This window comes from Cervus canadensis, chromosome 25, assembly GCF_019320065.1.
Source record: "Cervus canadensis isolate Bull #8, Minnesota chromosome 25, ASM1932006v1, whole genome shotgun sequence".
Lineage (NCBI taxonomy): Eukaryota > Metazoa > Chordata > Mammalia > Artiodactyla > Cervidae > Cervus > Cervus canadensis.
Window position 1 is genome coordinate 1,449,647 of NC_057410.1, and position 15,339 is coordinate 1,464,985.

The 15,339-nt window shown below is 48.3% G+C and overlaps 1 protein-coding gene across 2 annotated transcripts in view; it reads right to left on the minus strand.

Moving 5' to 3' along the window:
- LOC122427630 (retinol dehydrogenase 16-like) overlaps positions 1 to 15,339 on the minus strand; it is a 38,806-nt gene that overhangs the window by 4,679 nt on the left and 18,788 nt on the right. Inside the window, exons 1-2 of one of the 2 annotated variants that reach the window (XM_043447240.1) lie at positions 985 to 1,090; positions 44 to 396 (exon numbers count right to left, since the gene is read on the minus strand). In XM_043447240.1, the coding sequence (XP_043303175.1) occupies positions 44 to 356 (313 nt within the window). In that variant the 5' untranslated portion in view covers positions 357 to 396; positions 985 to 1,090. Of the gene's footprint in view, positions 1 to 43; positions 397 to 984; positions 1,091 to 15,339 lie in introns of those variants that run through there. The other variant, XM_043447239.1, reaches the window with a different exon arrangement.

Sequence of the window (15,339 nt, forward strand, 5' to 3'; positions counted from 1 at the left end):
ACACAGAGAGAAGAAATAAACAAACAAGAAATCCGGGTGTTACCTCTGTCCCCCACACGCTCCTTCACCCACTCAGTGGCCGCAGCGATGCTCTCTGTCTTGGTGACGTCCAGGATCACCGTCTGCAGCCTGTCTGACGTCTGGTTCCTCAGCTGCTCGGCCCCCTGCTCTGTCAGACACGCAGCCAGAACCCTCAAGCCTCGCAGGTCCAGCTGCCTGGCCAGCAGGTTCCCGAAGCCCGAGTCACAGCCCGTGATGAAGACGAACTTGTCCCGGAGGTGGGTCACCACCTGCCTCTCCCGGTACCAGCGCAGGAGGTAGTAGAGGCCCACGAGGACCGCCAGGTGCAGCCACATGGCCTTTTACGGGACACACACAGCCTGGGGTGAAGAGTGGCTGGTGATCAGACAGGACAAATGAAGCACACACAGGATTACTGTTGGCAAATCAGGGCCCAGGCCGTCTGGCATGGAGTTCTGAAGATTGTCCTGTTCACCCTCTGCAGTGAGGATGACTGACTCTGACCCGGATGCGTGCTCTTTGGTACACTTAACCCGTCTCTAACAGATGTCCATGCATTTACCACTCGGTCTCTCAGGGATGACAATAGGTTTCCCACCCACCTCCGTCTGGTCCTCCCACACTCCCTGCTTGCCTCTGCCCTCCTCTGCCCTCCCCTCCCCTCCCCCACACACTGGGACCCACACGTCGCACGGTTCCCTGGCTCATGACTATCTGCTTCCCTTTGTCCCTGTCAAGTCTGGGACCTGAGTCTCCCAGATCCAAAGAATACTCTTCAGGGGGAACATCCTTAGATTCATGAAACACACGGCTTCAGCACCCAGTGCATCTGCCAACTCGCTGAGCGGCTTACTCTGACCTGGTTCCTCCTCTGGCTCAGCTCCCAGGAGTCCCTCCTGAAAGACTAAGTCCCGCAGCTTCTCTAGCATTAGAAGGAGAAGGCAAAGGAGAATAAGGTCTCACCTGGTTCCCCAGACCAGAAAGGTGTTCTGGGGTGCAGCGGGGGCGTCTAGGGCACTGAGAGGAGACAGAAGGGGGTGAGGGGACACAGGTGAGGATGAGACTCTCCCAGATGCTGGGACCGGTCCTGGAAGGACTCACACGAAGCTGCTCTCATAGCTGGTCCCCTTTTACTCCGTGAAGAGGCCCTGCCCACAGCCCTGGTGCCCGGCTCCATTGGCCTCTCCCTTCTGTGCCCAGCCCCCGCCCAGCCCAGCTCCACACCCAGGATCCTGACCACTCAGACACTCAGCAGAGGCTGATCTGACCCGTGGCAAGCATTCACTGGGATTCTAACTCTCCCAAGCAGGAGATCTATAAACCACCATGACGGAAAGGGATAATTGCAGTTTGTATTAGCGTGACAGTGGAGAGGAGGAGGGAGCTGACTCCTCAGGAGACTAAAGAAAGGATCTGAGACCTATAACTCCCAGTAAGCAAAGAAAACAGACGCTGGGAGGAAGGAGAGGCTTCCCCAAGGACACAGAAGCTCAGATGCTCCTGGAACCCGCTCCAGCAGCCAACAACAGAGGAGATGGCAGATTAGCCTTTACTGGTCATTTCCACCCACAGGGAGCTGACTGTCATCCTGAAAGGGGTTGTCCCTCCGGTGGGAGTCAGCAGCGGTAATGGAAAGGATGGTCCTGCAGAAACCAGCCTGTGCATGCTTCCTGGGTCACCAGCGGGACCCTCCTACAGGGGCTCCCCAAAGGGTGAGGTGGAAGAAGGCCAGGATGTAGGATGGTGCCCTGGAAACCGTCAGAATGTTAGGGGGATGTGCAAGTCTTTCACAAACACTAACCCCGCTAAGGGAGAAGGTTGTGGTTTCTTTATTGAAAGAAATGAGATATATTTTTTTTCAATTACCACGAATCCCACCACCATAACTTCCCAAGGGGCCATTCAGCAGACACATCCCAGCTTTCACCCCATCTGCTTCCCTTTTGTGAATCTGAAAGTAATGTTATCAGTCACTGGGGTCTCAGGAGCTTGAGACCACATTCTGGGTGGGACAGCCACAGGAACGTCAGGAGAGAGGAGAGAAGGAATCTTAGTGACTCTCACTCATCTGAGAGCTGCAAGGGGCAGAACAAGAAATCTCAGACGTGAACCCCGCTGGGAGACTCACTGACATAAATCTCTGCAGGAAGTCCTGCGAGGGGGAGCTGCCCTTTGTACTGAGGCAGCACGCCTCTGAGCTCCCTGTGAATTGGAGTGACGAGGGGCGCCCCCTGGTGACGCCCTGCAGAGTGTCATGAGATGCACTTGTCAAGAGTCAGGGCCACACACAATTCCTCCATCCACCCAGGAAGGGTCCTGCGAAGAGGGGAAGGCATCTGTAACAACAGGAGGTGGTAGGACTGGGGTGAGAGTTAATTGTGCAATTTATTTTCAGCCCCCCGTGGACTCAGTCCCACTACCTGGCGATATAACACTGCCTTCCAGGGCCGAATTTCTGGCCCTTGGAAGGCTTGAGGATTGGGAGTGGGGAATTACTGACCACATTCAGCTCACAGTGGGCCAGGACGGCCTGTGGAAAAAGTGACCACAGATTCCTATGGCACTACTGGGGATGTCCGTAGCATGGGTTCCTGCCTTGCACACGTCCATTAAACCAGACCCACTTCCCTCCCCAAGGAAGGCGGCCAGGAAAGAGGAGGATCTCTGCCGAGGGTCCAGGCTGAGGATGTGCGCGGGTGTTCACTGCACTTCCTTTTAATGCACCTGTTGTTCTGCCTCGTCTGAACTGGGGCCCTGAGTCTCAGTCCACACTGTCCGCCATGACACGCATCTCATGCAGCCTTCGTCCCCCACCCCGGCCCCTGTGTAGGATCAGCAAGGAGGGTCATGGGGTTTAACATCACAAGCTCTCTACAATCTGAAGAGGATCCCTGAGGGTTAGTCCCAAGGTCCTAAACACCTACCTTCAAGTTACAAAGTGAATCAATGATTATTCGATTTCAGTTGGTTTATTTCTGGCATTCTATGTGTGTGTGTGTGTAAATAATAATATGAAAATCTTAAGTCTTCAGATCAAGCATGAAGTTCCAGGTCCACATCTGAGTAGGGGACATGGAGTGACCTGAGGGCCTGACACCACAGCCTTGAAGGACTCAGAGACTCTTGATCCTCCTGGTCATGCTGACTCTTCATCAGTCCCCTGTCTGACACCAAGGACCAGACTCAGAACTCAGACACTTCAACCCTATCCTCTCTCTGCTCTCCTCCCCTAGTGATGCCCTGGCCATCTCTCCTCTGGGAAATCCCCTACCCGGGGACATGACTCCCACACATTTGGAAGTGCCCTCACTGCAGCCCCTGGAGTCTCACCCACAGTTGTGATGCAGCAGTTCCCCTGATGAGTTACCTCATGGTTACCCTCCCCACAGGGCGCCCGGAACCTATATATGTAGCAGTTAAGCACACTCAATCATCAAGTGTGCAGGACTGCACGCTGAAATCATTTCAGTCCCCACTCTGCCTCCAAAACTGACCGTGGGCCCTCAGGCAGGCAGTGATGTGTTTAATCAAACTCCTTAGTCCTAGACCCAAGTGGACACCAAATAGATAAAAAGTTTCTTCCCGGTGAAAGACCTACACAGAGCAAGAGAGAGAGACTTGGAAGGAACAGTTTCCAGAGAGAGGAAAGCCCTGAAAAACAGTGCCCTGCAAGCACAGAAGCAGGAGGACAGGGAGGACGTGCGTTCAGGCCGTAACCCGAGGGTCTGAGAAGGTCTCCATGCCCTACTTGGACGTGAAGTAGCTTCCAGGGTTCACCCAGCCCACGACACTGGAGACATTGACCACACGGCCCGCTCACCTTCCACACCAGGGGCAGCAGACTCAGGCTCACCCCTAATAGGTTTACGTACAGAGTTTTCATGACGTACCAACCGCTCATCCAGTGGGGGTGGACGTGGAGATGCTGGCATTATTCACCAGACCCCAGAGTCCTGGGAAGAGTGAGGATGGGAGGGCAACAGTGTGCTGGCCCAGGAGCGAGGACCCAGCTGTGATGCCAAATCCCTTCCAGCCCAGGGAGGACTTTGGGAGAGAGGGTGCAAGGGGAATGGCTGGAACAGACACCGCCATGATCCAGCTGGCTGGGGACCAGAGCCTGGACCCTGTGAGCAGTGGGAGGACAGAAGGTGTGCCTCCGTCCTGACTCAGCCTTCACAGCACAGTCCTTTGCCTGGAGACAAGAAACTGGCACCCCAGAGCTGGTGAAAGCAGGACGGACAAAAATGAAATAAGACGGATCCATAGTCAGGAAGTCGGTGTGAGAAACTTCATAGTCCATGTTGTCCTCCTGGATGTTATAAATATCTCGTTACATAGATTCTCAAACAGCTTCAGGATGATGCTCAACAGCTAGTAAGAGGGAAAGAGAGGAAAACATAGACAGACAGTAAGGTAGGAGGGAATGAGAGAAAGAATATTGAATAAAAGGGGAAAAAAGTGGTGAGTAAAATCTGGGTGCAGGTTGATTCGGTAAAATACACCTGAAATCCAGGTTTAGGGGAACATGTTGACAAGCCTGGTATTGGCTTTTTGGACCTGGGCTTGAAACACTTTCATCAACACTAAACTGCATTCCTGAAGGAATCTGAGGGATTCTGAGGGTAGTGTCTCAGACGGAGGCAGGCATGCCTCTATTAACCACCATCACCAGAACTGGAATTCACACTTTGCACTAGGAAAATCCACCCTCCCTCCCACCATAGGAAGCCACTCAGGCCCCAGTCCCTCCCTCAAGTGCTGACCAGTCCCCTCCAATCACAGGTGCCCAGCTTATGGAAACCTGTCTAGGAGAAACAAAGACGCATACCAAGAATTTAAAGATGTACCAATTAACAGGATTCAGGGCAGAGAGCAGGGTCAGGGCAGTTGGGCACAGGAATTATTAACACACATAATTAATCCCTCCCCTGCTCAGCAGCGAGGCTGCCCTTGTAGGAATGGTCATCCTCCCTCCGTATTTGACAAAATATCAAATTAATATACATGACTAGAGAGTAAGGAATTGGGTGGAAAGAAGTTTACCAAGACATCATTTATGTTGAATACAATGAATAAAATGTGGGAAGCTATTATATTCACACCAGAGTACTTTTTACTAAGTACTGCTGTTCTGAGGAATACAATATTTTCCATTTGTAGAAGAGCTAGTGCCTATCCTTCTAAAACTCTTTCAAAAAATTACAGAGGAAGGAACATTTCCAAACTCCTTCTATGAGGCCACCATCACTTTGACACCAAAACCAGACAAAGACAACAACAATAAAAAAGAAAACTACAGGCCAATTTCAATGATGAACATAGATGCAAAATTCATCAACAAAATTTTAGCAAACAGAATTCAGCAACACATCAAAAAGCTCATACACCATGGTCAAGTGGGCTTATTCCAGGGATGCAAGGATTCTTCAATATATGCAAATCAATCAATGTGACACACTGTATTAACAAATTGAAAGATAATGTGGTAGCCATGAGTTCCAGGAAACACACACTCAGAAGGACAATGCAGATGGTGGAGTGCAGTTTATTACACCGGCGGGCCCAAGGCAGAGTCTCCTCTTAGTCAAGGACCCTGACCAGTTTTTGTGAAAACCTTATATACCCTAAGGGTATGTGCTCAAACCCACCCCCCCAAATCCCCTGAAACTAGTCTGAACAAAGGAAAAGAAAGATACAATCAAATTTAACCTGTGATGCCTTAAGCCTAGGAAGCTAACAGTGGACAATTATCAATAGGCCTGTGGTCATACCCCAATAAGCATAACAGAATTTATGATTCTATTCGGTCACACAGATAATTAGGGTATTCTTTTAGGCGATGGAGAGTAGGTAGGAGCCCTGGGACTCTTCCATGGGGTGGGGGGGCTCTGGTTTTCCAGTTGGTATGTCGTTTCCGTAGATCCTGGGCATAGAGCTCAAAGTCCACAGTCTGGTCCAAGATGGAGTCCTGCTTTCAAGACGGAGCCTGTTCTGTCTGTTTCCTCCTTCATTGCCCCCTCCTGATGCTCTTAACTCATAGTGTGAGCATCACTCATAGGGATATATTGCACCCTGGCTCTCTGACTGCCAATTTGGGAGAACGACACCAACCTTTGGGTCACAAAGTTCACTATACATTGTACAATGCAGGGTCCACAAAGCAGAACTATCAAGGCAATTGTAACAATGGTAAACATAGTTTCCCACCAATCACTGTTCACCGAAGATAGGACCGAAGTCCAGAAAGGAATGTTTTCATTTGACATTGATTTTAGCTGGTTTTTCATGTCATCTAAAGCAGCTGATACATTGCCAGATAAATCAGGAATTTACACACAGCATTCAACCTTAATTATAGCACAGGTCCCTCCTTGAGCAGCTGTGAGCATGCCCAAATCCATTCTATTTTGAATTACCACTTTTCTCATTTGGATTTGTTCTTCATTTAAGGCTTGGATGGCTTTAGCGCCATCTAGAAGGGCCTGTTTTGCGAAATTAGTCAAGGCCTCTACTTTATTTTATTTATTTATTTTTTAATGTTAATTGGAGCCTAATTACTTTACAATATTGTGATGCCTTTTGCCATACATTCACATGAATCAGCCATGGTGTACATGTGTTCCCCATCCAGACCCTCCCTCCCACCTCCCTCCCCATCCCATCTCTCAGGGTCATCCCAGTGCACCAGCCCTGAGCACCCTGCCTCATGCATCGAATCTGGACTGGCGGTCTATTTCACATATGATAATATACATGTTTCAATGCTATTCTCTCAGATCATCCCACCCTCGCCTTCTCCCCCAGAGTCCAACAGTCTGTTCTTTACATCTGTGTTTCTTTTGCTGTCTCGCATATAGGATCATCGTTACCATCTTTCTAAATTCCATATATATGCATTAATAAACTGTATTGCTGTTTTTCTTTCTGACTTACTTCACTCTGTATAATAGGCTTCAGTTTCATCCACCTCATTAGAACTGATTCAAATGCATTCTTTTTATAGCTTAGTAATATTCCATTGTGTATAGGTACCACAGCTTTCTTATCAGGCTTCCCTGGTAGCTCAGATGGTAAAGCGTCTGCCTACATTGTGAGAAACCCAGGTTCGCTTCCTGGGTTGGGAAGATCCCCTGGAGAAGACAATGGCAACCCACTCCAGTATTCTTGCCTGGAATATCCCTTGGATTGAGGATCCTGGTAGGCTACAGTCCATGGGGTCACAAAGAGTCGGACATGACTGAGCAACATCTCATTTCTTATCCATTCATCTGGCGATGGGTATCTAGGTTGCTTCCATGTCCTGGCTATTGTAAACAATGCTGCGATGAACATTGGGGCACACGTGTCTCTTTCAATTCTGGTTTCCTTGGTGTGTATGCCCAGCAGTGGGATTGCTGGGTCGTATGGCAGTTTTATTTCCAGCTTTTAAAGGAATCTCCACACTGTTCTCTATAATGGCTGTACTAGTTTGCATTCCCACCAACAGTGTAAGAGGGTTCCTTTTTCTCTGCACCCTCTCCAGCACTTATTGTTTGTAGCTTTTTGATAGAAGCCATTCTGACCAGCGTGAGATGGTACCTCATTGTGGTTTTGATTTGCATTTCTCTGATAATGAGTGATGTTGAGCATCTTTTCATGTGTTTGTTAGCCACTTGTATATCTTCTTTGGAGAAATGTCTGTTTAGTTCTTTGGCCCATTTTTTGATTGAGCCCACTTGAAGAGTGGGTCTTTCGTGGGGGGAAAGGTCACCTGTGCCCCCAATTTAGACAGTAAGCCCCTTCCCAACAAAGGTACTGGGCATTCAGGGATGTATAAAAATTCATGAGTCACTAGGTGTCCCCCCATCTGACATTTTCAGGGTAAGCTTGAGACACAAAGGCTGCATTTATCACCATCTGAGACCAAGTAGCCTCTGGATGTATTGGTGTGTAAAGTCTACAGGCCTTGCACAGTCTTTTGTAAAACTCAGGGTGATTCGCTTTCCCTTTGAATCACTTCGGAGGGTTTTGCCATATTCATAGGTTTTGGGGCCCCCCTCTTGAGACCTTGTAAAATAGCTGCCCGATATCTCTCCAGGCGGCCCCTCCTTCCTCTGGGTCACAGCCCCAGTTGGGCCTCTCCCCGGGGGTGGCTGGTTCTCCCACCGCTGCGGGTTTGCAGGCCCCTCAGGTGCCGTTTCTCTGAACCATTTTCTGGCCTCAGTGAGGATCCTGTGTCCTTCTTCAGTGCTGAAGAGGGAGACTAGTAGTTGGATTATGTCATTGCATGTCGGGCGGTGGGTTCGAACAATAGTCTCCATCGGCCTAATCACGGCTGTGGCTCCCCTGAGTATGGTGGAGTGTGTCTGCCGGTTTAATATATCCATAGAGGAAAATGGCTGGTAATAATAGGCTACAGGGGGCTGATGGTAGTGCCCACATGCGTCCTGACCCGGAGGCTGCTGTAGCTCTCTGAGGGGCGTCTATAGTGGGGTTCTTTCCCCTGTTCCTTGGCAGAGTGCAGCCTCTGTCTAATTCCTGTGCTTTCTTCCCCTTCCCCATCGGTACTCACTGGGAGAGGTGGATACAATCTAGGACGTCTGGCTGAGGTGGAATTCTGGGGGCGTTGACCAAAGGTCTCCATTGCTGGGATCGGAGCCTGCAAAAACGGCAGCTCTACGATCTCTGGGAGAGCTGGTGGAAGAGCAGCGGCTGCTGCAGGAACTTCCCCTGGCCCTGGATCGGGCATTAAGGCGGCCTCCGGTCCTGGTGGAGCACTGGGAGGCAGGTGCGTCATTATCCAGTATGGGGGAGGGGTGAGGCCATCCCTGTCCAAATCCTGTAGAATTTCCTTTTTCTTCATCAGCCAATTTTTGTGCCATTAATATTTTTCCCTTTCCCTTCTGGATACAGAACCTTGTCCAAGTAGGAGGGTCTTGAGCTAACCCTAGGCATGAGTCAATATATGGATATTGGTCTGGGTGTCCTGGCTCTCCTGTGACTACTGTATGGACTGCTTCCACTATTTTTAAGTTCACAGTGTTCTCTGGTGGCCATCCTACTCCCATAGGGGGCCATTTGACCTCACAGAGTATGTGAAGGTGGTTAGGCATCATTTTCACCCCATAGTCTCCTCCAAATCCCTTCTTTAAAATTTTAATCATGCACTCCAATACAGTTACCTTAGATTCACTCCCCCCCCCCCACATCTTGCTTACCTTCTCCGACCTTCTACTTTTCCTTTTCATTCTGTCTATGAATTTCTCAATACCCTATGTACTTCTGATATTGCCACTCAATGAAACACTTAAATTGCCAATTTGCCTCCTTCCTAATTGGGGTGAGAAGAGCCTTACTTGGCAGACCCCAGAGGGAGAAGGGGGATCAGCATGTGTTCACCTGCCAATCAGCACAGCCAAACCAGAACACCACGTGGTCCAAGACTGTTGATCCCTTAAGTTTTTAGGTCCGTTCTGCCTTGGAGGGCTTGATCAGGTGTGGATGAAGACACAGATGGGTTATATATCCCACGTCCAGGCCGTCTCCGGAAAAGCTAATTCATACTCACTTATGTATCCACCTTCTTCTAGCCTGACAATTCCGAGGGGGCCAAGAACTTCACAGCAGATGGGACACCTTCCGGGGGAGGGCAGAATACAAGCACACAAAGACCAAGTTTCTTTTCCTAAAAATCCCCTGGCGATTGCTTGGTAATAATTTTCCCCAAGACGGCGTGGACACGGCCTCCTAGACGACCTTCACACATTTCCTTCCTAAGCCCTAACATGCTCGTCAACCTGTGTACCAAGCAATCGCTGCCACGTGCCTATTTCAGGCTCCTGTGGGTCTGGGCCCCTTCTAGCCCCTCCCGGGGTGGGGGGAGGGGTGACCAGGCCCCCTTTTCCACCCTGCTGGGTGGGTTCCTCCTCACCTGAGTGCTCAGTTCCCCACTACCTGCTACCTGCCCCACTATGTGCCTACGTGGAAGGTCTGGGCGTTGAGAAACATAATCCTCCCAGAAGGGTGAGGTTCATCAAATGTTGTAGCCACACGTTCCAGGAGAGAAACTCACTCAGAAGGCCAATGCAGATAGTCGAATGCAGTTTATTACACCGGTGGGCCCAAGGCAGAGTCTCCTCTTAGCCAAGGACCCCGACCTGTTTTTGTGAAAACCTTATATACCCCAAGGATATATGCTCAAACCCATCTCCCCAAATTCTCTGAAACTAGTCTGAACAAAGGAAAAGAAAGAGACAGTCAAAGTTAACCCGTGATTCATATGCCTTAAGCCTAGGTAGTTAACAGTGGACAATTATCAATAGCCCTGTGGTCATATCCCAATAAGCAGAATTTATGATTCTATTTGGTTACACAGATAATTAAGGTATTATTTTAGGCGACGGAGAATCTAGGTCCGAGCCCTGGGGCTCTTCCATGCGGGGGGTGGGGGGGGGGGTGGCGGGGGGTCTGGTTTTCCAGTTGGTATGTCATTGCCATAGATCCTGGGCATAGAGCTCAAAGTCCACAGTCCGGGCCAAGGTGCAGTCCTGCTTTCAAGGTGGAGCCTGTGCTATCCAAAAGTCTACAAGCAATAAATGCTGGAGAGGTTGTGGAGAAAAGGGAACCCTCTCACACTGTTGGTGGGAATGCAAACTAGTACAGCTGCTATGGAGAACAGTGTGGAGATTTCTTAAAAAACTGGAAATAGAACTAGCATATGACCCAGCAATCCCACTTCTGGGCATACACACTGAGGAAACCAGATCTGAAAGAGACACTTGCACCCCAATGTTCATCGCAGCACTGTTTATAATAGCCAGGACATGGAAGCAACCTAGATGCCCATCAGCAGATGAATGAATAAGGAAGCTGTGGTGCATATACACCATGGAATATTACTCAGCCATTAAAAAGAATTCATTTGAATCAGTTCTAATGAGATGGATGAAACTGGAGCCCATTATACAGAGTGAAGTAAGCCAGAAAGATAAAGACCAATACAGTATACTAACACATATATGTGGAATTTAGAAAGATGGTAACGATAACCCTGTATGCAAAACAGAAAAAGAGACACAGATGTACGGAAAAGACTTTTGGACTCTGTGGGAGAAGGCGAGGGTGGGATGTTTAGAGAGAACAGCATCGAAACATGAATACTATCTAGGATGAAACAGATCACCAGCCCAGGTTGGATGCATGAGACAAGTGCTCGGGCCTGGTGCACCCGGAAGACCCAGAGGGATCGGGTGGAGAGGGAGGTGGGAGGGGGGATCGGGATGGGGAATACATGTAAATCCATGGCTGATTCATGTCAATGTATGACAAAAACCATTACAATATTGTAAAGTAATTAGCCTCCAACTAATAAAAAAATAAATGGGAAAAAAAAAGAAAAAAAAAAGAATAATGAGAGGCTCAAAAATCTTAAAAAAAAAAAAAAGATGGAGCCTGTTCTGTTTCCTCCTTCAATAATAACCATATGATAATCTCAATAGATGCAGAAAAATCCTTTGACAAAATACAGCACCCATTTGTGATTAAAGTTCTTCAAGAAATGGGCATAGAAGGAACCTACCTCAACACAGTAAAGGAAACATATGATAAGCCTACAGCAAACATTATTTTCAATGGTGAAAAACTAAAAGCATTCCCTCTAAGATCAGGAACAAGACAAGGGTGTCCACTTTTGCCACTATTATTCAACATACTTCTGGAAGCCGGGGCTACAGCAATCAGAGAAGAAAAAGAAACAAAAGGAATCCAGATGGGAAAAGAAGAAGTAAAGCTCTCACTGTTTGCAGAAAATTACTAGAGCTTATCAGTGAATTTAGCAAAGTTTCAGGATACAAAATGAATACACAGAAATCACTGGCATTTCTTTTTCTTTTTTTTTAAACCTCCCTATAAGTATGAAGCCTCCCTGATCCCTTTCGGCGCTCAGCCTGGTCATTAGGCTGACTGTCACCCCTCCTTGCCTGAATAAAGGTAACCTACTTCTGTTGAGGTCGTCTTTCCTTTTCTGCCTCGCCGGAACTATGCCTTACACATGTCCCTCGAAAGAGTCTAAGTCCAGATTGGTAAACTTTTGGAGGGCCTCTTTTAGCCTTTCCAGAAAGGCAATGGGGTTCTCATTGGGCTCCTGAGTTATTGCTGAGACTGGGCACAGTTCCACAAGTAACAGGCTTCTTTCTGCTTCCATGGATGGACTTTCTTAGGGCTGAGTCTTTCTGAAGCTTCTCCTACCCAGAACTGTTGCAACCTGAGAGCCAGGCGTCCCCGGGTCAGGGTGCAGATCCCCAGGCAGGTTGAGGCATGACAGCCTCCTAGAGATTGACTCCCCGGGCAGGTCGAGGTGTGACAACCTCCCGAGAACTGGGTCCCTGGGCAGGTTGAGGCGTGATGACCTCGTGGGACCCCTGGGACTGGCGGATCCCCAAGCAGGTTGAGGCATGACAACCTTTCGAGGACCAGATCCCTAGGCAGGTCAAGGTGTGATGACCTCTTGGGACCCCCGGACTGGAGTTGGGCATCCCCAAGATCTCCAGTGTGACCAGTGCTAGGTAGGATTAAGCGGTTGGATATTATACAGTATTTCCCTCCCAAGTCCAGCTATTTTCTGATTGTCCCTCTAGAAGATTGTAGAGGCAACATTGTGGGCCAGGATGGGGCTGAGGAAAGGAGCATGAGACAGGAGGGTAGGAGGTAGAGCACAACCTTTGAAAGAATGACATAGCACAAGAGCATAAAGGAAACCAATTAAAATCAATTGGGTCCAAGAAGACAAGTCAAATTCCAGTAAACCTTAATCCCCAATCTATAAACCACAGACACGCCCAGAGGTGACAGGACAGCTCCAAGGCACTGTCAAAGAGGGAGGAGTGGGTGGCTCCCCCAGGGCTGGGATGATCGTCCCACTCATTAGCATATGAATTCACTCACAAAACCTATCCAGACCACACTGCCCTCGGCAATGGCCCACACCCTGAAGATTCCCTCTGAATCCTAACAAATCCACCTCTTACCTTTGGCTTTGTCTCTCACTGAATTTTTGCAATAAGACCTCAGAGCCTGAGCTTTATTAGGTCCTGATACCAGACATTCTGGGTTTTGGCTGGGCTCGAGTCCCGGGAGAGAGCTAAAGGACAGGAGGAAAAAGCAGTGGGAAAAACGTGCCAAGGGATCCCCTTCATAGCCTGCTGGAAAGTCTGTTAAATACCTGACCTGTGCTCACAGTTTTCATTGGCCTGATTCTTGGCACAGACAAGAGTAAGGACAGAAGAACCCCCACCGGCTTGGGTAACAGCTACTGGGGCCCAGCAGATAGCGCCTTTGGGACATACCAAAGAGTAGCCTCTCCAGAGCCCCTCAATTGCACCCACTGCTGCCCGCCTGTTTGCAGGGAGTTCGAGGAAACAAGAAACGAGAGGTTGTAAAGGAATTAAGATTTTGTCAGGCATGTTCCTCCAGCCATAGGAGCGAAGACCTATCTTAACCAGAGGTCTTCTGGAACCTGAGGCTGAGCTGCGTGGGCTTTCTGCCGAGTTCGTTTTTCGCTGTCCCGGTTTCCAGCACGATGGGCCTTCCCCTGCGCTGGGTTTTCTTCGAGTTCCGGGTTTTACCGCAGGAGCTTCGCTGAGTTGGACTCCTGCTGTGCCTGGCCTCTTCTGTGTGGAGGTTGTCTCTGCCAGGTTAAATCCGAGTCACGGCCCCATAGATGTCAGGTGAGGGTATGCTCCTAGGTTCTTGTTTCGGCACAACAATGATTTGGCACCACGGACATTAAAGCCCTCAGCCGGTCACAGCTCTTGGGTCTGGACAAACCATGTCATAGCTCTTAGACAAATCAGTGTTACAGCTCTATTTTAGTTAGAAGATAGAAGGAGAATCCATCCTCGAAGGAGAAGAGAGAGGAGGAGTGTGCCAGTGCGGGGTGGCGGGTTGTGGAGAGAGAGAGAGAAGGAGCGTGCGCACATGGGCGGTGGGGGGGGGGGGGAGGAGAGAGAGAGAGCGCATACGCATGTGGGGGGGGAAGAGAGAGAAAGAAAGAGCGAACACACATGGTGGGGTGGGGGGAGAGTGAGAGAGAGAGAAGGAGTGAACGCACGTGGTGGGCTAGCGGCGGGGGAGAGAGATCGCTGGCATTTCTATATACTAACAATGAAAAATCAGAAAGAGAAATTAAGGAATCAATTCCATTCACCACTGCAACAAAAAGAATTAAATATCTAGGAATAAACTTACCTAAGGAGACAAAAGAACTGTACACAGAAAATAATAAGACTCTAATGAAAGAAATCAAAGATGACATAAACAGATGGAGAGATATTCCATGTTCCTGGGTGGGAAGAATCAATATTGTGAAAAAGACTATACTACCAAATGCAATCTACAGTTTCAGTGCAATCCCTATCAAATTACAAACAGCATTTTTCACAGAACTAGAACAAAAGGTTTCACAATTCATGTGGAAACACAAAAGACCCTGAATAGCCAAAGCAGTCTTGAAAAAGAGGAATGGAGCTGGAGGAATCAACCTTCCTCACTTCAGATTGTACTACAAAGTTACAGTCATCAAGACAGTATGGTACTGGCACAAAAACAGAATACAGACCGATGGAACAAGATAGAAAGCCCAGAAATAAACCCATGCATCTATGGGTACCTTATTTGTGACAAAGGAGGCAAGAATACACAATGGGGCAAAGACAGCCTCTTCAATAAACGGTGCTGGGAAACTGGAGAGAGATTAGATTAAAAGAATGAGATTAGAACACCTCCTAACACCACACACAAAGATAAACTCAAGATGGATTAAAGACCTAAATGTAAGACCAGAAAGGATAAAACTCTTAGAGGAAAATATAGGCAGAACACTCGATGACATAAATCAAAGCAAGATCCTCTATGACCCACTTTCTAACGTAATGTAAATAAAAACAAAAGTAAACAAGTGGGACCTGATTAAACTTAAAAGCTTTGCACAGCAAAGGAAACTATAAAGAAGGTGAAAAGACAACCCTCAGAATGGGAGAAAATAATAGCAAATAAAACAACTGACAAAGGATTAATTTCCAAAATATAGAAGCAGCTCATATAACTCAATACCAGAAAAACAAACAACCCAATGAAAAAGTGGGGGAAAAGACCTAAACAGACATTTCTCCAAAGAAGACATACAGATGGCTAGCAAACACATGAAAAGATGCTCAACATCGCTCATTATTAGAGAAATGCAAATAAAACTACAATGAGATATCATCTCACACTGGTCAGAATGGCCATCACCAAAATGTCTAAAAGGCCAGCCATCACAAAGGCCAGCATCAAAAATGCTAG